The 20,941-nt window shown below is 47.4% G+C and overlaps 2 protein-coding genes across 2 annotated transcripts; one reads left to right on the plus strand and one right to left on the minus strand.

Moving 5' to 3' along the window:
• Window positions 1–9,094: 9,094 nt before the first annotated feature.
• Window positions 9,095–10,849, minus strand: LOC133913227 (lecithin-cholesterol acyltransferase-like 1). The gene is made up of 2 exons (XM_062356311.1): window positions 10,296–10,849; window positions 9,095–10,200 (listed from the first exon to the last, which is right to left on the minus strand). Exons 1-2 carry the CDS (start codon window positions 10,712–10,714, stop codon window positions 9,288–9,290), a joined length of 1,332 nt encoding a protein of 443 aa, XP_062212295.1. The 5' UTR covers window positions 10,715–10,849; the 3' UTR covers window positions 9,095–9,287.
• A 3,848-nt stretch (window positions 10,850–14,697) lies between these two features.
• Window positions 14,698–15,616, plus strand: LOC133911228 (uncharacterized). Its single transcript, XM_062353435.1, has one exon. The coding sequence runs from the start codon at window positions 14,769–14,771 to the stop codon at window positions 15,201–15,203; it is 435 nt and encodes a 144-aa protein (XP_062209419.1). The 5' UTR covers window positions 14,698–14,768; the 3' UTR covers window positions 15,204–15,616.
• The last annotated feature ends 5,325 nt before the right edge of the window (window positions 15,617–20,941 follow it).

Consider the following 20,941-nt stretch of genomic DNA (forward strand, 5'->3'; position numbering starts at 1 on the left):
TATCGAATATGTGTAGTATGAACTAGTATATTTGAAAGTTTATACCTATTTGTTTTGATATTTTTTTGGTAAGTATGGCGTCATGACTACCAATATAGCAGAGACTTACAATTGGGTCACAAAGGGCTGCATGGACTCTCTATTGTTGCAATCGTTGAGGGAATGTTGTACGATATTATTGGTTACTACCAGAAGAGGCATGCTACTGTTGTCAATCATTGTACAACAATGCGTACGCCGCATGCCCAATGAATGATGGAGTACCTGCAAAAGAAGAACATGAAGCCAGTAGAACATATATTGAAGGGTTAAAGATGAGGCTACAGAAACTCAATGAAGAGTGGTGGGATAAGTACCTCACTACATACGGTAACATGCAGGTTCCTCCACAATTCATGTGTGGCCTTCTGACTATGTTGGGCCTATGGCACATGGACTGGCAGAAGGGTACATGTGCAGGAAGCCCTACCCTATGGATGCAACTTTTAAGAGATCCGCTGGGAATATCTGGATGAGAAACCTCCATATTTTCCACTAACTCAGTAGATATTTTCTTACACCCGACAATCTGTCTTTCCATAAGTCATGCTTCATTTAGCGATGGAGTATTACATGCCATTGTATCTTATCGAAGATTGTGTACGAGTAGATGCATATTGCCTTACGTATTGTAGCCACAGACATGTAATAAATGCTTACGATGACCCTTATATGTGATGTATTATACTTTCTTCAATAAAATGACCAGGATTTATCATTCTACCAGTACATTTTTCTAAGCCCAATGATTTAATTAGATTCTCTACCTTATATGCAAAGGCAATAATAACTACTTACTGAACTTTTGTAGAATGAAATGACCACACCAAACAACAGCTTTCGCAAAAAATCTCTATCAAGCATCAATGCCACAACTTTTTCAACTTTCATAGAGAATCCTATGCTCCATCCTCCAGCCAATCCTGTGCACTCAGTCCATGCACCAGCCTCCATCCATTATAAATAACTTCACCCTCATCCATAGATAGATCACTCCTTCCACAACTTTTTCAACTGCAATATCTTCCTCAACTCCACCATACCCATCCAAGAAATATTGGGAGATTTTCATCCCCCAGGAGGTCGAATTGCTGATGTACTTCTGTGATGACTCTTGTAGGCTTTGCGTATCCCTGGACATATCCTACACATATGACCTACGCTTCTTTATATGTGCCAACTATCAGTATGATAAGCCTCGATATGGACTGTATGAGTACCCACCGGTATTGCGATATAGATCACTCATGTGGCACTTTCCATATGATTTCATACACTATCTTACTAATCTCCCCTCTTGTTCCATTTGTCCAATCTGCTCCACCTATTTGTAACTTTATAGAATGGCTCGACATGGAGCAAAATAAGCACCAGAAGTGGTGGGTCGACATAAGTATGTGGTGGAGGAGGGAACCATACAAACACCAGGAGTACTAAAAACAGCAGGAGTAACTACGGCTGAAGCGTCAGGAGGAGGAGCGCATGAGGAAGGCAGGGGCTGAGCGCGCCATGACTAAAGCACGTGAAGCAGAGAGGGAAAGGATGTGAGAGAGGGCCTGTCGTGCTAGGACGGCGGGCACCGATACCCTAAGAAAGGGAAAATATCCTAGGTACAGTCACTAGAGCATCTATTGTAACCTGACATATTTTCTTTTCCTAAAGCATGTTAGGTTTAGCAGCGACACGCTATTAGGTTACTCTTTAGGCGTATCGTGCATGCAAATATTTGTTGTCGTCAGCTCTTTATGGTTATGATCTATTCGCGCTACGATGAAAAACCTCATGTCACATGTAATGTTCATCAGCGTATGTAATCTCTATACCGGATTCTATGCTACTTATACTTTACAACTACTATTGTAGCCTCCTATGTAATTTTTATCAGCTACGTCCCAATGTCGGACAAGTGTTTCTATGATTTATTTTACATCTTTTCATTCCGTATAAGAAATAAGTTCAATCACAAAATAAAAATATGGTATAATATTTTGTCGACAGAAGAAAAATTTTCGCCCATTCTGACGCAGGAGATAGGATTCACACTGAGCTCACGGGCCAACGCGTGAGATAGGGTTCACGTTGAGCTCATAGGGATTTTTCGTTCAACCGTTTGGCGAAAACAAGTTTATCGTCAACGATTTGGCAAAAATTAATTGTCCATGTTCTGTTTGGCGACGATTAGTTTTCGTCCAACGGTTTTGTGAAAATAGCCTCAAAGTTGCCAGCGGGGACACCTAAACTACCGCCGGGGACTCGTCACCTATTTTTACCATACGATTTGGCAAAAATAGTGTTTTCACCTTACAGTAGGTATTATTTTTGGAATTTCTTCATTTTTGGTATTATTTCTGTAATATCTGTAAAAAAAAGTAATATTAAAAAATCTCTTGATCCGAGGAGTTGTTGCACCATAAGGAGGGGATGGAGCGATTGAGTCTCTAGAAAATCACGGGGATGATAATAGGAGTAGCTGCAGTAATGCTGGATGTTTAGGGAGTGAGAGAGATTTCAGCGAGATGGGAATGTGTTGATGATAGAAATTGACACCAAGTGACCATGGCCATTGACTAATGACGAGTACCTGTGATCATGACAGTACCTCGAACCGATGAATAATACCCCTGACCAGCGGCCAGGCGACACAGACAGATGTTCGGATCGAGAATGTAGTCGAATCTAAGAAGACCAAACTGCAATAAAAGACACTCATGTAGATATATGGGAATTTACGTAGTTGAATAGGAAATATATATTAGTTACAGAAAGTTTGAAGATCAGAAAGCATAGCCGAATCATATATGTAAGTTTTATTTGATTTGTATTAGGAGTCCTGGTCTTATATGTCTAAGATTTGCCACCCATTAAATATGAGAGGATCATAGCCGATTGAAATCATCATCAATAGATGAAAAAAAAAAATCGCATCTATCTTTTTTACTTAGCTCCTGTAGTCCTGTCTCATCATCAATCGATCGAATATACAATTGTATCTATCTTTTTACTTAGCCCCTGTAGCTCCGTATCTCCTTCCTCCTCCTCCTGTTGCTCTTGATCTCGATGGCCAAGGACAAGCCACTGGCTGACCATGCCCTTACAGGGTCCCTCCCTGGTGCAATTTGCTGACGAATATCCATTGTTGCAGTGCCAGACTGAGTTTCCCAGGGGCTGCTCACCAGGTTAGTTATCCTTTACCACTTTGCTCATAAATCGATCGCTCATTGCCGTGAAAGCGTAATAGTTGTCTCCATTGTTGCATGCCCTACGTCTGGTGCTGCGGATTGCACATGAAGTGCTCATGTGTTGGCACGAGGATCCATATTTTTGTGCCAAAACATTTTGGCGACTCCGCTGGGAAATCAAAGCTTCAGCTATAATCAATCTTGCCGAAAATTAATCAATTGAACATTGTTACATCTGCGCTTATGGTGACGGTATTGCCATCTATCTACACCAAGTCTGAGATACAACCCAATGTAAGTAGCACACTTACCAGAGTTGTGATTGATCAATTAGTTGATACTGTTATGGCTAAACATTGCGAAAGAATGGTTGAGGGTTTAGATTTATCTAGCCATGTTAGGGCTTTAATGTTTCAAGTACCAGATGAGCAGCGTCAGAGACAACTCCTATTACATGATATTAGTACTCCAGATATTAATTCTGTTGGCAACATGCAACATGATTATGTGATTCTTAGTTCATCAGCAATGCTTACACCACTTAGGACATCACAAACTAGAGTGTCGATGAATGAACAATATGGCTGAATTGAGATGATGAATTCGGCAAGTCATTTCAAGCAGCCATTTGCTGGTAATATTGGTACTATGCAGCAAGGAAGTTTACATATTAATTTATTGGTAATGTTTTCTTCTAATGTGGTTATTCAACGAGTTACGCCGATGGACAATATATATGGCCAGAATAATATTAGCAATTCAAATACTTATGGTGGGCCATCTAGAGCAAAGGTTACATCACGATATTCACTTAGCTTGGCCACATATTCGGCTAGTGATGGCCAAGTAGTTGAGTCAGTAAATACATAAGTGCCTAATACATATGCCTTAGTTACGAGTTATAGCCGAGTTACTGAGAATTCGGCAAGTGTACATACACCTTCATACCATGCTGCAACCTATGACGTGCCTTATACATTACCAAAGGATTCCGGTATTCCATATAGGTCATTGCCAAAGGCAAATTTTAGGGCTCCTCTGCAAGATACTACATATATGCAGTCCCAAAGTTATTAAACACCATGGTTATGTGCTGAACTTAATGCTTCCACTTCGGTTTTGGATTATATCCGAATAAATGAAAAATCAGCAAACATGTATGGACCTGCATGCAACACTATGACATATAGTTCACCTTCATGCATACCTTATCCGGCTATTAGGCTAGAGCAATATGAAGGAAATTTTGGCTGCAATAGTGTTAAGGGATCAATGCATACAACCGAACACCTAGAATAGTAAATTCAACTGGGGGCAATTTGATATGAGAAAAGGGGTTTGGGATTCATCATATGAAGAGCCAAAATTCAAGCTCAAAAGAACAGAGGCCAACTATTGTTTCTAATTTGTCGGTTACGGATGAAGGTGTTTCGTTAGTATCCATGAGTATAGTTGACATCGATAATGGCAACATGTCCGTGTTTGATGAATTATCTGAAGGAGATCATAGCGCGATTGAAGCAGAATTGCAAGAACGGCGGAAGAAGCTGCTTTCATGCTATTAGAAAATAAAGCAAGACATCGTTAAGATAAAGGAGTTTTCATTGATACCGTGCTAAAAGAGGTACAACATATAAGTTCGTTATCTATTTTTCCAATCTGATTCTATAGTTTCAATAGATAGATCTATTGGTGATATTATGCTTGATGATTCCAAAAGATTGGGTAAAGGAGGTAATGTAAGTAGACAATAAGATTCGAGTACAAATATCGAAAAGTTGACTTCTATCGCATACACAAGTAGTCGGTTAGCAAAAAGGGAAGATGTCAGTACTAAGGAAACAGAAGAGTTGTTAGTTGCTAAGCATAGTAAAAGTGGGTTGTCGACTATAATAATCGAACAAGAGTTTGGTTCGGTTTCAAACCCTAGCGTTACGCAACAAGACATAATAGCTGAACATGATAACAGTTTGGATGCTAGCTTCAACAAAGTCATAACAACAGCTATAGGCGAATAGAGGAATAGTTCAGATGTTTCTAAAGTAAAAAAGAAATATCCTTGTTGCTTAAAGTCAAGCTACGCAGAGATGTTAATAAACCAATTGATAGTGTGTTGCAAGGGGAATTTGAAATAGAACTTGATAAGACAATATCCACATGCAAAATACTGTACTCTGATCATAGTAATGCGGTCCCATACCCGCAGGGTTTAGAAGTGTTAGAGCTTGCAAAATTCACGAGTAAGGACAATAGAATCATTGTGGAACTTGTCGGGCAAGTTATTGTACCAATGGGAAGGCTGTCAATAGTGTTCTATTAAAGTTAGAATTATTCTCATCATCTTTGCCAGACAATGTATTTATATGGATTACTTTACTTATTCTAAACTCAGTCTACATTTGGTCATAATGAGGCATAAGTTTTGTGATTATTTTGAATTTGGAGATACAAGGCTGTGGCTGAAGGGGCTTGAAGAGACCAATATTATGTAGTAAAAAAATAATTCTAAAATATCAAATAAGATAAGTACAAGTAAATGTGTAGCAAAATGGGTAGATGTGGAGTCTGAACCATTCGTTTGCTTAGCTCTAAAGCCGTTTCCACAAAAGAGTCAGAAAAAAGGAGAAAAGTATACATTTGATTTTACAAAGTGTGATTGGGTTTTTTGATATTTTATTGCAAGAGAAACATATTATATTACTTGATCATCATGTTATACCATCTCATGAAAAGTTGAAAGGATGCTCATATTAAAAATGCATAATTTTTATTTACTCATGGTATTAATGATTGCAGTGTGCTTCGTCGGCAAATACAATCGGCTATTAATGAAGGTCGATTGAAATCTGCAGACTGTCCAAGGGCAGGGGGCATAAGTTAGATGAAAGATTTTCCCCTGTAAATGTGATTGATGGTGGGAACAAGGAAGTGTTGATTCGGCCAGAAAGGGTTGATGCAACTAAAGAAAAGTAAGTAGGGATAGATAACAAGTTCATTGATCATAGAATTAAAAAAGCCATCAATTTTTTGGGTAAAAAAAGAATATGGCTTGGGTCCCTAAAGGCAGTAAACAAGTTAAGGTTAAGGATAATATTTAAGCACCAACTGTTATAGCTACACCAAATACAAAGCCAAAGGTAACATTCAAGGAACTTCTTGCTAAGTATGAGAAGGAAAAGACCAACAAAGTAAGTACTAGTCGGTTTAATAATTTCAAGCGATTGAGGTCATCATCAAAGCAAGAATTCGGTGGTCATCATTATCAACAGAAGGGTGCCAATGAAGAGGTTCTATTTCCACTGTACAAGCCGGCAATGCCCATGCCTTGGGGATATCATCCAACCGTGTTTCTTGCTCGCCCGACATGGGATTTCAACGGTATGTAGATGTCACCGCCTCAAATGCATTTAACTTCTTTTCATTCGGGATGGGGCATCACCAAGAAGACCCGTGTTCGACAATGACCATTTTGATCGAAGAAATTGGTCCAATAATTAATGAGAGAATAAAGTCGTCAAGAAAGTGTATTGCGTCAAGGATAGTGGCAATTCTAATGGGCAATCGAATTTAGTTGGAGAGAAGGAAAGGCATATTGAAGTTGCTGCAATGTCGATTATTATACAAGGCAAAGGGGTTGAAGGAAATACAATGGCTACTTATGCTAAGAAGGAGTCAGCTGATTTAAAAGAATGTGAACATACGATTACTGTTATTGTCGTGGTTGCTAGCAATAATAACAAAACAATGGAGGGAGCTACTCACAAAAAGCTAATGATGTTAGAACTGGTATACGAACTAAACGAAGAGGCAATGATACTGTGAGTTCGGTCAAGAGCAATGCAAAAGCACCAAATTTGGTTGCATTTAAAAGAAAGTTGGATGTGCATAAAAAAGAACCAGAAGTGTCTATGCTGTCTGACGCAAAGCCAAAGTTATATTAGTATGCTCAAAGGGATATCTAAACTAGAAATATGAATTGTTTCTATTGCCCGAGAGAATAAGAGTCGATGTTCAAGTAGTAATCATTCTGGCCTTGTAATCGTGCTTGAGAGTCAGGTTTATTTTTTGGCATGCAAGCTTTGTAAAAAAACATGAGGACATATGTTGATAACAAAAAATTGACACCAAGTGACCACGACTAGTGACCAGTGACCAATGACCAGCGACCAGCGGCTAGTGACCAGTGGTCAGTACCTACGGCCATGAACAGTACCTTTGATCAGTGGTCAGTACCTCCGACCATGAACAATACCTACGACTGGTGAACAGTATCTCCGACTGGTGAACAGTACCCCCGACCAGTGGCTAGGCGACACGGATAGATGTTCGGATCAAGAATGTAGTCGAATCGAAGAAGGTCGAACTGCAATAAATGACACTCGGGTAGATATATAGGAATTTACGTAGTTGAATAGGAAAGATATATTAGTTATAGAAAGTTCGGAGATTGAAAAATATAGCCGAATCATATCTGTAAGTTTTATTTGGTTTGTATTAGAAGTTCTGATTGTATATGGCTAAGACCTACCGCCCTTTAAATATGAGCGAGTTATGATCAATTGAAATCATCATCAATCGATCAAAAATATAATCGCATCTATCTTTTTTACTTAGCTCATGTAGTCTCGTCTTTCCTTCTTCCTCCTCCTGCTGCTACTCGTTCTTGATCTTAACGACCAAGGACAAGCCGTCGGCTGATCGTGCCCTGATGGGGTCCCTCCCGGGTGCAATTTGCTGACAAATATCTGTCATTGTAGTGCCAGACTAGGCTTCTCAGGTGTTGCTCGTCAAGTTAATTATCATTTGCCAGTTTTCTCGTAAATCGGTCGCTCATTACCGCGAAAACGCAATAGTTATCTTCGTTACCGCATGCCCTGCGTGTGATGTTGCGGATTGCACATAAAGTACTCATGTATTTGCGCGAGGATCCATATTTTTGTGCCAACAAAATGCTAAGAATATGGAACAATATGATGGTTAACTAAAATGTTAATTAATTTCCTTAGATTTTTTTTTTGTTGTTGAGAGGAGGGCGGACATTGCATCTCATCCCAATAAAAATATGGAAGGAATCCAGTAATTAACTGCAATATTGATAAAATATCATGATTTAGGGGTGGAACAACTTTGCATCTCAGTTGTCTGATCAAATGTGATGGAGGGTTGATATCTAATTTTCCTACGAAACTCGTATTTTTTATACTACCTTATTTCTTTTTTAGTTATCTCTATTAATTTTTTACAGTCTTCGAAACGCAACTTTGACTATAATATTTTATAACTTTATATCAATATACACTAATAAATCTGTACTTTTATTGAAGCATCTGTAAGAACAAATTTAGTGATATAATTTTCATATACTAAATCTTGACAACTTTAAACATATTAATGGTCAAACATTTATAAATTTGACCGCACAGATCTAAAAAGATAAATAAAAAAGAATAGAATGAGTATTAAGTATATATGTTAGTTAAATTCAAATTTGTTTGACTTTCACGCTCTAATCGCAAGCTTGCAGTAACCGCTAAATCTATTTAATTGATCCGTATGGTCAACTAAATGTACCAGTAAAGGCATTGCACTTTGTACGTACTCAAGGCGATCAGATTCGTGATGATGTAACAGATAATGTCTTTCTTAATTAGCAAATTCTGCCGTAGCAATGGACTTTATGATTTTGGTGTCGTACTGTCATATCGCACAAGCAAGAGCTGAATGCAAACAATACTTTCTTCTATGTTAAGAAACTTTCCAATGTACTTAGTACTGCATAAGTCTATAACTCTACACTGCAGATGAATTAAATTGCTTTAAATTTATATTGAACCTTTGGCTACGACATTTAAACTGCAACATTTCAGAGAGCTCAATTTCATAACGAAGCGGTAGTTTCTCTTATTTTTGCCTCTAACAAGACGACTTGTCAATGTGCACAAAAACATGCACCCCTGCCAAGTCTCGATTACAAGCTAGAAAACCTCAATCCTCTCAAAAATTAAAAAGTTACCAAATCAACTATTAAAGTGACATTTTAAAGTCAGTTGGCTACCGAATTAAAACATCTTAAGACGGCAGATGGCTCGTGGCGTTCAGATTGATAGAATCAACGATCCTGATGATCTGCTCGAGCGCGCTCTTATCGTTGAGGATGCCCGAGTGCGACACCTTGGGCAGCTCCACCACCTCGACCACCTGCGCAGGCGAGTCGTTCCACGCCTTGATCGGTCCCATGAGGCTGGACAGGTTCACCGTCCCGTCCCCGTCGCTGTACACCACCGTCTCGGGGTCCTCGTCGAAGCCGCCGTCCCCGAACACGAGGCTCTCCACCGTGTCCACGCCGGTGCCCACCAGGCACGTCACGGGCACGCCAGGCTCCGGCAGGGCCTCGACCAGCGGTCGTATCCGTGTGCGGTACGGCTCCACCCCTTCCTCGAACCCGATGTCTCGTAGGAACTGCGTCATGTTCTTAGCGGAGTAGGACCGGTTGTGGTGCCGCGACACCACTAACGTGGTGTTGCCAAACACCTTGGGCGTGGGCAGCAGCCACAGGTTGCTCTCGGCACTCCGCTGCTCGCCGCGGATGATGGACGCGTCCACGAACGGCACCCCCAGCGTGTTACCCGACGCGAAGGTGAGCATCTCTTGCACCGACCCGCCCCACGGCGTCGACAGCGTCACCAGCCGCTTCACGTGTGCCGTGCGCCAGGGGAGCGGGTTGCGTGCCAGCAGCTGCAGCGCGAACAGCCCGCCCAGGCTGTGCGCCAGGAGGATCACCGGCTTCCCGCCGTTGGCCTCGCACGCGGACTCCACAAGAAGCTTCAGGCGCTGCAGGTATGCGCTGCCCACCTGGGACGAGTGCCCCGGCCCGGCCAGCCCATACCGGAAGTCGTACGGAGCGCCGAACAGGTTGCGGCCCTCCTCGTACCCGGCCTTCTCCAGCGTGCTCGCCAGAGTGTTCATGTAACCCGTCACGAACCTGCACACGTCAATTTGTCACGTCACGTCATTGACATCTTCAACACTTCCACCTTACGACAAACTGGTAGAACACCTTGGTGTGCAAATGCTTACTTGAGGTTGGGGTCGAGGTAGCGGAGGGTGGAGGTGGAGCCGAAGTCGGAGACCCTGGTCTCGACGCCGGGCGCGTTGCGGTAGTCATCGGCGGCAGAGTCGTAGAAGAGCATCATCCGCTCGGCGAAGCACCTGGTTAGCGGCGCGACCAGCACGGACGGGTCGAACCAGAGGCGGAACCAGCCGCCGCGCCCCCGCACGGGCGGCCACACCCGGCACACCAGGCTCGATGGCTTGTACTCCTCCGTCAGCCGCGCCTCCAGCTGGTTGCCGCCGGCGCCCGGGATCAGTACCACCGGGTGCAGCTGCTTCTCAGCGCCCCGCGAGGCCGGCCTCGCCGCCGACGCGCCGCACGAGGCCAGCGACAGTATGACCATCACCAGAGCCGGTACGAGGGCCAGTGGAGGGCGCCTCTCCATGCTGCTACGCTTGGAGTTTTTTGTTTCTTGCTTGTTTGTCTCCTTGTTTTGGGATTTGGTGCTCCCACTTTGTGTGGTGTTGGTGCTTTCCAAGGCCTCCTGATCAGTGATGCTACCTGGATCTCTTGGAGCCGCTCAAAAAGGCAAACGCCACGGGCCTTACGGGGGAACGGTAACGGAGGTAGCTACGTCGTCCTTGCAGCATTGGGTAGGTACCGTCTAACCAACATGCAACGTCTAATCACGCCTGGGTCAGCGTAGCTTTCTCTGGTAACCTGTGGTTAAGTCTCCGGGCAGCGACCAAAGCACCTGCCCTGTACCTTTCTTTATCTGTACATTCTGTGTGTAGACTTGAAGGGCCCTGCTGTCGCTGGGTCTGGGGTTCTAGGCTGTGTCGATCACGTGATCCGGCGGTTGAGAAGCGTGCCTTTTTCTCACCGGACACGATCGGGCCAGGGGCGCGTACGGCAAGGAGATGCCATGTGATGTGTTTGCCGTTGGCCAGCCAGCACTGATGTGTCCGGTACGGTGAGTGATCACAGGCTCGCAGCAGCTAAGCTGATGGGGACATGGCAACTGCGGCATTATTGGAGGAATGTTGCTGCTTCCCTAAGATTATCTCTAACTATATTCTCTTCATTTTATTTTCTTTCTAATTTCTTTCTACATTCTTATTTTTTTTATTTTCTCTTATCTCCAATAACTTCTCTTTAAAAAAATTGTAAAGGAAAAGAAGATATAATCCCATTTTAAAGGGAAATGATTTGAAAATCCTTTCATAATGGGAACTGTGAATGGAAGTCGTTGAACGCTGAAGGAAAAAAAATCACGTTATGAAGGGATTCTAGACCATGAAGGAAATTGTTGGAGATGTTAAAGCAAACAGGAATCCATGCTAGATTTGATTCCATGGATCAGGCTTTGTCAAACTGGATTGGCATTTGGCCCAGAAAAAAAACGTGTGCGCTAGATATGGGCCTCATCTGGGTATTACATAAGGTGGGCTTCCGTTGGGGCCTAGCTGGAACCTGGCAACCTGGATATTTTTCCATTTTTTCTTTTTTTTGAAGAAAATGTTTTATTTTTTTCTGAAAGACTGTATTGGTATTAGTTGATATATAGGCATTATACGTACGGTTTTTATGTAGTAGATCTTGATTAACGTGACTTTAAGGCCCTCTCCAGCAGGATCTGCAAATTTGAGGATTCTAATGCTACAGTACTTTGCGAGTACTGTAGTATTAAAAATTCGTCTCCAACAGAGTCTGTATCCAGTGATACAGTACTGCTACAGTGTTAGGGATAGGGGATGTTGTAATAGTGATAGGGGATGCTGTAATAGTATTTTGAGGATAAAAATTTAAGGTAGCTGTTGAAGATGGTCTAAGAGCCGGCTAGCACGGTATTTTGCTGGCTGAAACGTGAAATGTTTGGCGTGATTGCTACGTTTTCCCTGAGAGCTAGTATTTTTTTTATCTAGTAGTCAGCCACTTGCTCCAAATGGATGGCTGCATTTTAATATTTTACTATCTAAGTTTCGGTACATTGTAAAAAAATATATAAATATTAGATACAGTAATATTAAACATATATTTAAGATGTAAAGATATTGATATGCTATAGGAACGCCGGCGAATAAATACGTCAAGAGCGATGTCATAATTTGATTTTATATAGGATTAAAAAATAAGGAAATTATTCGCTAAATTTCCCTTTAATTTTTTCATTTATTTTTCATTAACAAAACATGTTTTATATTTGTAGACGATAACAAGACGGAGAGGTGAGAGAACGATAGTGGGTGACAAAAATTAGTAAATTATTTAAAATTTAGATTTTTTTTATTAAATAAGAGGAAAGAATGAGAGAATAGATGACAAGGAACCAACTCATATTTTATATAGTCTTATACTTATATATGTATTCATATAGTACGTGTAAAATTTAAAATTAGATAATATACGCGATTGTATTTAACGAAATAGACAATATATCATCGTATTTATAATTTTAGCATTCGTATTCGACACCTCATTTACTAAAAATTGACTTTCGGTACATCGTACCCCGAAAATACTATGTAGCATAGTATTCGGCACACGGTGTGCGTTTATATGCATTTTTATCATTTTATGTGATATTCTCTTTTTAATTCAATTTGAATAAAAATAAATTTAAACATGCACAAAACCTACAATCAAGGGATAAGTTTAAAAAAAATCATCATAACCAACTCAGCATCTTTCTGGCGTACTCCGCGACGGACATATTGTTTTTTTTTTTTTTGATAGGTTTAGAGATAAAACTTAGAGATAAACTCGGTTTTGTATCCATGCATTATTTCATATGATCGAAATCATCTGTATGAGGTGTAATCCGTTTGTAACTCTAATGAAGTATATTTAAAGTGATAAAGAAGTATAACTCATGTGTAAAAGTGGTATATGAGAGGTGGGAGTACATACACCCAGGAGTACATACTAGTTTTCCTCTATATATATATATATATATATATATATATCCACACAGCCTCGGGAGAGGTGACAACGCTTCCTAATATGGCATTAGAGCCTCTCCTCTAAATTTCATTGACTCCATCTTCAATTCCGTGGGTTTTCACCCGCTGACTATTTTTCCTCGGTCGCTTGCATCCTCCTGGTGCGGGGCGACTTGATCTAGACTACTCTAGATAGTTGAATTTTGTTCGAATTCAAATTAAAAATAAGAATATGACATAAAATAATAAAAATGCATATAAATGGAGCATTACAAAGGAACTCACTTTTTCACCATATAACCTAGGGCTAAGAATAATTTTATAAATTAGTCCATCACATAAGAAAAATATTAGTGAATTTTTCTAGATTTTTGAGAATTTATTTGAGACACTAACAATTGTTATAAATTATAAAGTAGTCTTTTTTGAAGAATTTTAGTTTAAAATATATAAAGGATTTTTTAATCCAATTAAAATAAGTTGCACATAGATTATGGAACACGTAAAAAAAAATTAAAATATTTGGAGTAACAGAAGACCACCGTTTTAAAGAAGAGGGAAAGTAAAATTCAAACGTAATGCTGTTACTGTTCATGCGTGATATTGTTTATATCCTTTTCATATTCGGCGCATGGTGCGAAATACGTCGTATTCGTCACACCGTGTGCTGAATATAGTATTTTCGGGTATGGTGTACCGAAAGTCAATTTTTGGTAAATGAGTTGCCAAATACGAATGCTAAAATTATAAATACGATGATATGTTGTCTATTTCAATAAACACTGTTATGTATGTTGTCTAATTTTATATTTTGACCCGTATAGTACATTTACAACTGTAGATATAGAACACGTCTGGTGGGAACTCAGTGGGAAAAATAATATTCAAATCCGTGTCAGCTGTTTGTCAACTCAAGGTAGCTGAAAACCCGCGCTAAATTTCCTGATGAGTGATGACCCAACCCAACGGTGCGACTTCTACGGCGCAGACAAGCAGAGCACGACTGACTGGAACGGGTCAAACCCCAACAGTGAACCAGAACCAACACCCTATCATGCGAAAAATAATATTATAAGATATAATCTCATGTATTTATGGTTTAAACCTAATTTATAATATGATACATGTCAATTTATTTTATTTTTTTCACATATATAATTTTTTCTAACTCTACTATAAATTTTATAATAATTTTTAATATATGTCACATTATGATCCATGGCATTAGTACCTAAGACAGGGCCATAGGCTTTCCCCGACATGCCGTGCTCGAAGGGCGAACCGAACCAACCTTTCCCGCGCGTCCCCCGCTAGTCCGGTCACGCACGACTGACGAGACCAGTATCGGGTCAGAACTCACGGGCTCCGTAATCCGTACCCATCCAAATTCCAACCACGTCACCTCGCCAAGAACGACTCGCGCGTCCTCTTCCCTATATAACGTCCCAGCTGAAACGTGTACCGCTTCCAAGCGCCACCCCCCAGATCGAGCGGAACTACGTGCAGGAGCTGGTGCAAAACAGCAATAACCCACTTGGTTCCTCGCGCCCGGCCGGCATGTCGGTGGCGACGGCGAGCAGGGGGATGCGCGCTCTGGCCGTGCTGGGGCGGTGCGTGCGCGCGCCGTTCCGGGTGCTCGTCCGCGCGCGGGACCTGTACGTGAGCCGGATGGCGGCCTGCGCAGGGGGCGGCGGGCGGGGAGGCCTTGGGCCGGTGGGGCTGGTCGCGATGCCGCGGTGCCAGAGCCACGGGTTCTACCGGTCGGCCGGGGGTTCAAGCGAGGACGACGTGCGGGAGCTCATCCGTGCCGCCTCGCGCGCGGGTCCGCCCAGGCCGGCCGGCGTCGGGCCGCGGAGCCGGAGCGTGGCCATCGGGAGTATCGACGAGGACCGGCCGTGCGAGTTCGGGCTGGAGGCGCTCGGGCCCAGGAGCAAGAGCTGCGACGTGGGGCCATCGGCCAGGACGGCTCGCAGAGTTGGCGTCGCCGCTTAGCTCAACGCCGGCACGGTGAAGGGCTGACGGCAGTATGTATGAGCACCAACGTACATGTGACTTGCACTGAAAAATACGAGTTTCCGGCAGCGAGGCCGAGCAGCAGGCCTCTTCGTTTCTCCATGGTGTACCACGAATCTGCTGTTTGCTGACCAAAAGTAACACGTACTAATACTTTCCGTCTCAGCGTCTCGCTGCGGACTGTGAAAGCACGTCGTCGGGCAAAATTCTGTCCCGCCGCCCCGTGCATGTCCCCGTGAGTTGGAGCAGTGGCAGATACTGAATAAAAATATTGAATATTTTATTCATTAGATTAGATGTCCGAGTGTCTTATTTATTGGACTATAATGTGTTATATAAGTCAAGATATATATTGAAAAATAAAAAAATTATTGATGTCCTGTGTACCCTAGGTGGATCCACTCCTAAGTTGGAGAAGGGTTGAACATTTCGTTGTGTTTGACTATAAGTGAGTAGAGACAATAGAACTTGAGAATAGATTGAAAATCTTGTATCTATTTCATTGATTAGGGGTGATTATAGGTGTGATTGGTTGCCTATATGTATTTTACCTGTATGGACCATACATGTAGGTCGCTGCAGCCGGTGAGGATGGCGATGCAGCCCCGCTCGTGTGCGGCGAGGATGACAAGCAGCTACAGCCCACAACTCACGCAATGCGTGACAGAGAACCCAACAACGACACGAGTTGGCAGGCGGCAAGCTCACGGCGTTGCGCTGAAGCACGATAGCGAGCGGTGACGCGACGATATTGCGGAGGTACGAGTCAATGTGCTCAGGAGCTTAGGCGGGCCAGTAAACCAAGATGGAGGCGGCATTCGGCGTTGCCTGAGACAAATGAAGGTGAGGCCGACAGAGTGTAGGCCGGCTCTGAGAACCAACAACGTGGAATCCGATGAAAGACCAATAGATCGATCTAGAATCGCGACTATAGATGGACTGAGCCTGTCGGAGGATTAACTCCTGTCGCAGGGATCCCGAGAGACCCCTTTTTAGAGATTCGGCCGGGGGGATGATCCTGAATAAGTTCGTTGGAGAAATAAATGGAAGTGAATGTAAATGCAATGGCCGATGGTGGGGGATGATAACCTAGTGCAAGAAGAAGTAAATGCACCGGAATTTAGACAGGTTTGGGCCGCGCGGGGGCGTAATACTCTACTCCTGTATGGATACAATAACTGTCCTGAGGAAGTCCCTCAAGGATGTTGCTGGTTACAAGGACACTGGCATAACTAAGAGCTTCAGGCTCCTTATTCTTCGGCAGGGACTGTGCCTTGCGTCGGTTCTTGGTTCTTGGGTGCTTGCGATCTCTTGTTCGTCTATTCGATTGCTTGGATTGGTCCTATTCTTCGTCTATCCTCCTTGCTTCTCTTCTGTGCCGCCGGCTCTTTTTAGTACCTGCCGACCGAGTCATGCCCCGAACGGGAAGGAGGGGGGGCATAAGTTCCAAGACGCCATGACTGGAAAAGGCGTCATCATTTCTTCTGGGTGAAGTGACCGGGGGTGGAAAAAACGCCGCACGCCCGGTCACCTGTCACCGTAAACGCCCTGGCAACGGGCGCCGTGGAGAGGGCCCACCGGGCAGCCTCAGAGCAGCCCTGCGTGCCCGCCCTGTCTTGTTCCTCTGCTACAGCAGGGCGGCAGACGGAACGCCTTGGTTCTCGCGATGTTATCCCGAGACAAGCCAGATGATACGGGACAGGACCCGTGCAATTAATGACCCCACGCCTCTCTGCCAAAACATGGCAGGAACTGACGCTGCGGCGGGAGCAGTTGGATGTGTCAGGTCACGCACGCTCATTAAATGCGGCCTCGGACCTCTGACAGGTGGATACCTCATCAACAGGCCCCTCGGGGGCCTTTCTGAGTCGTCGGGGTACCGAGTGCTCGGGGGTATTGTTCACATCCCCGAGCGCTCTCTCCCGAGAATGCCTATCCTTATCCTCGGGGCACCGGGTGCTCTTGCATGGACCTTCGGGGAACCGGGTGCTTGGGGGCTGCCACGTGTAGCCCCGAGCATTCTTACATAGACCTTCGGGGAACCGAGTGCTCGGGGGCTGCCACGTGCAGCCCCGAGCACTTTCTCCCGAGCACTCTTTGTATGGATCCTCGGGGAACCGAGTGCTCGGGGGCCGCCGCCCACAGCCCCGAGCACTCTCTCCCGGAACTCAACTTTCCTGATCATCGGGGGACTAGGGTGCTCGGGGGTGACCAGATACCTCCTCGAGCACTTTCTTCCCGGTACTTAGACTCCGTGGATCATCGGAGAACTGGGGTGCTTGGGAACCACTGACTGTGACCCCGAGCACCTTCTCCCGGGACTTGAGCTTTTCTCATCCCTCAGGAGGGACCTCGTGAAATGGCGCCATGTGGCGGATGGCTGGCCGGGCCTCGGGACTCAGGGACCTCCGGTTCCTGATACACCGACACTAGCCCCCGGGCCCATTGGCAGGCGATGGCACGGAGACTGCGGATGGGCCCTTCGTCGCGAACGATGCCGAAGCCGGCGCGGACGCCACTTGGCAAGCTTCCAGATGGTAGTCACCTCGATTCAGGCCTTTGGTACGGCCCAACGGGGAGACGAATGGACGCGCGTCCACACAACTCCTGACGGGCATGCCAACGGGATGAGCGGCACGCGCGATTGCTGCGCAGATCGAGGGAAATACGCCTGGCAGCCGCTGACACCGCATGACCAGTAGGAGATTCGCCTGGCAGTTGCGTCGATCGAGGAAACCGTCCCGACGAGTGCACCGTGGCAGGAGCCGTTTGAACTCTCTGAGGTATAAAAGGGGGAGGGGAGCGATCCGCCCCCCTCTTTATGCCGTCTTGCGATCCTGCTCTTGCTTCCTTCGCGCTCCTGAGCCCTTAGAATCCCTTAGGCGATCAGAGCTCTTCTTTCTCTCCACCACCCAGACAACCTCCCCCTCCGACGAGATGCCGAGAGCTAGGGGAAGCCGCCGCGACAGGACTCCGGACAGCGTACTGCCGGAGTCTCGCTTGAGGAATGAGGAGGCGGCGGAGAAGGTCAGGAAGCTGTTGGTCCCCGAGGGCCAGCAGGGGGCCTCGGTGGTGACGCTGGCGAGCTTCCCGCCGGCGATGACCCACCCCGGGCGCATAGTATTGTTCACATCCTTCGTGGCGGCGGGACTGGTGCCGCCGTTTTTGACATTCTTTCTCCAAGTCCTCGACACCTACGGCGTCCAGTTGGTGCACCTGAGCCCCAACTCGGTCGTCGTCTTGGTGGTGTTTGCGCACTTCTGCGAGATGTTCGTGGGAGTAGCGCCGTCAGTGACGCTTCTTTGACATTTCTTCGTCCTGCGACCGGCCGGGAAGAAGAGAGGGTACTCCACGGCAGACGTCGCGGGCTGCTGCAATCTTCGACTGCGGGACGGCATGGGGGAGCGGTACATCCCCCAGGTGCTACGAAGAAAATGGGAGGAGTGGCGGCGGGACTGGTTCTTCATCGACGTCGACCCCCATGACCGTCTCGCCTTGCCGGAGGTGGCGGCGGAGCCCCAGAAATCGACATGGGAGGTGCCGCCGTCGGAGGACGCGAGGTTGGAACTGGTCTTCGAGCGCATCAGGTTCCTGCGCGATGCCGGGCTGACCTCGGTGATGGTGGTAGCGGACTTCCTGCGCCGCCGCCTGGCGCCCCTGCGGGAGCGGGCCCGGCCCTGCTGGCTCTACACCGGGCCTGAAGACATCACTCGGACCCAAATCGGCGCAAGCTGGGACCTGGGCCCGGCGGAGCTGAAGGCCATGCTCCGGGTGGTGACCGGCGTGGAGGACATGAGCCGGGCGGAGCTCCCGTGGCGAGAAATGGCACTCTGCGTCAACCCCGAGCGCGCGGCGATCCAGGCGGAGCTGCCAGAATTCGACGCCCAGGGGCTCGTCGACCGGCCGAGGAGCCAGAGCCCTGAGGCCCCCGAGCTCCCCGGGCTGGATGAGGCGGCCAGCGGGGGGGCCGCGAGCAGTCCGGTGCGGGACGGTGGCCCGGGCGCCACGAGCGGCGAGCCGTAGGGCAGCAGCGGGGCCGTTGCGGGCAGCAGCCATCGCACTGGAGGAGGAGGCACCGCCAACAGCGAAGCGGCGGTGGCGCCGGAGGACCGGGGGAAGCGCCCCCGGCTTTACATTCTCGTGGCGGAGTCCCCGCCGTCGCCATCGGCAGCGGCGGCGTTTCCGGTTCTGGAACCGCGCCTCGTTCGGATGGGGCCTGACCTAGCGCCCGGAGACCACGCGGCGGTCCCGCCGAGCCCCCAGCGGAAGAGGAGGAGGGAGAACTCCGAATCGGTGCCATCGGGCCCGGAGTTCAGGATCCCGGTGGCTAAATGGCAGTACCGGGGGACTACGACCGCGTAAGTTTCATCGTTCGTTCTTTCTTGGGCGCGCTTCGCCCGAATCAAGCTTCGGTTTTGATCTTCTTCTTTCTCATGCAGGCCGCCTATGGGCGCCGCCGAGGTTCAAGAAGCGCCGGCGCCGGCGCCAGCACTCGAGCCAAGCCGGCCGGCGGAGCCAGGGCAGGCAGACGCGGCGATGGAGGCGGGGATGGCGGAAGCGGCGGCCGTGACGGGACCAGCGGACGCGACGACCGAGGCGGGGACAGCGGAAGCGGTGGCCGTGATGGGGCCAGCAGACGCGGCGGTCGAGGTGGGGACGGCGGAAGCGGCGGTCGTGTCGGGGCCAGCGGACGCGGCGGCTGAGGCAGGGACGCAGCCGTCGCCCGAGCGCCCGGCGCCGGTCGAACCTACCCCGGGCGTGCCGAGCCCGGGGGCGGATGATGGCGTTGCAACCTTCGGGGACCCCGAACCCCCCGGAGGAGGCTCGCGGGGAACCTAGCGCCCGGCCAGCCTGCCGACCCCCTCCCGGTCGCGATCGAGAGCGTCTGGGTGGCGGTCGAGCGGCTGGGCACGGTGGTGGACGTGGAGGTGGCGCAGCTCGAGGTGGAGCGCGCCAGGCTGGACACGGAGAGGGCGCAGCTCACGACTGCCTGGTGCTCCTTCGAGTCCTGCCTCACGGAGCGGAAGTTTTTGGAGGATACTCGCGCGGAAGTCGCGCGGGAGCATGAAGTTTTGGAGAACGCCCGCGCAGAAGTTGCGCGGGAGCAAGAAGACGCCGCCCGCCTGGCTGAGGCGTCGTGGCAGCAGGCTGCGAGGCCCTTGCTAGGGAGAGGCAGGTGCAGGAGCGGGAGGAGGCGGTCGCGAGCCGCGAGAGGGCGGCGGAGGCCCTCCAGGCTAACCTAACCCGTCGAGAAGGTGAGGCCGACCGGACGCGCGCCGATTTCCAGCGTTGGGCAGAGGAGCTCCAGAACGCCGAAGGGGATCTCCGACGCTGGGAGGAGGATGTCTCCATCCGGGAGGTCGACACCGAGATCACGGCGGCTGACTTGGGTGCCCGGGAGGATTTGTTGACCCGCCGGGAGTCTGAGGCTGCCGAGGCGGCGGCCAGATTGCCAAGCATGAGGCAGAGCTGACTGCCCGCGAGCGGGCTCTGTCCGAGCTGGCGGCGCAGGTGAAGCAGGCCGCCGGCCATGCACCCGACACCGGCTCTTCTGGCGCGGCCGGGGGCTAGGGGCTCGAGGAGCAGCTGTGGATCGCGAAGGAGAAACTCGAGGCCACCTTTGTCGCACGGGCCAGCCTGCAGCATATGCTGGAGGACACACTCCGGCGGATGCGACGGTCCGTGGCGAGGGCCGGCCTTGGGCGACTCGTCGTGGT

The sequence above is a fragment of the Phragmites australis genome, chromosome 3, assembly GCF_958298935.1.
Source record: "Phragmites australis chromosome 3, lpPhrAust1.1, whole genome shotgun sequence".
Taxonomy (NCBI): domain Eukaryota; kingdom Viridiplantae; phylum Streptophyta; class Magnoliopsida; order Poales; family Poaceae; genus Phragmites; species Phragmites australis.

What these genes read in the sequence shown, in the direction of transcription:
- LOC133913227 (XM_062356311.1), bottom strand. Translation starts at nt 10,714, where the DNA reads ATGGAGAGGCGCCCTCCACTGGCCCTCGTACCGGCTCTGGTGATGGTC. An exon ending in TACCTCGACCCCAACCTCAA is followed by an intron (nt 10,201 to 10,295) that starts GTAAGCATTTGC and finishes TGACGTGTGCAG; the next exon opens with GTTCGTGACGGGTTACATGA.
- LOC133911228 (XM_062353435.1), top strand. Translation starts at nt 14,769, where the DNA reads ATGTCGGTGGCGACGGCGAGCAGGGGGATGCGCGCTCTGGCCGTGCTG.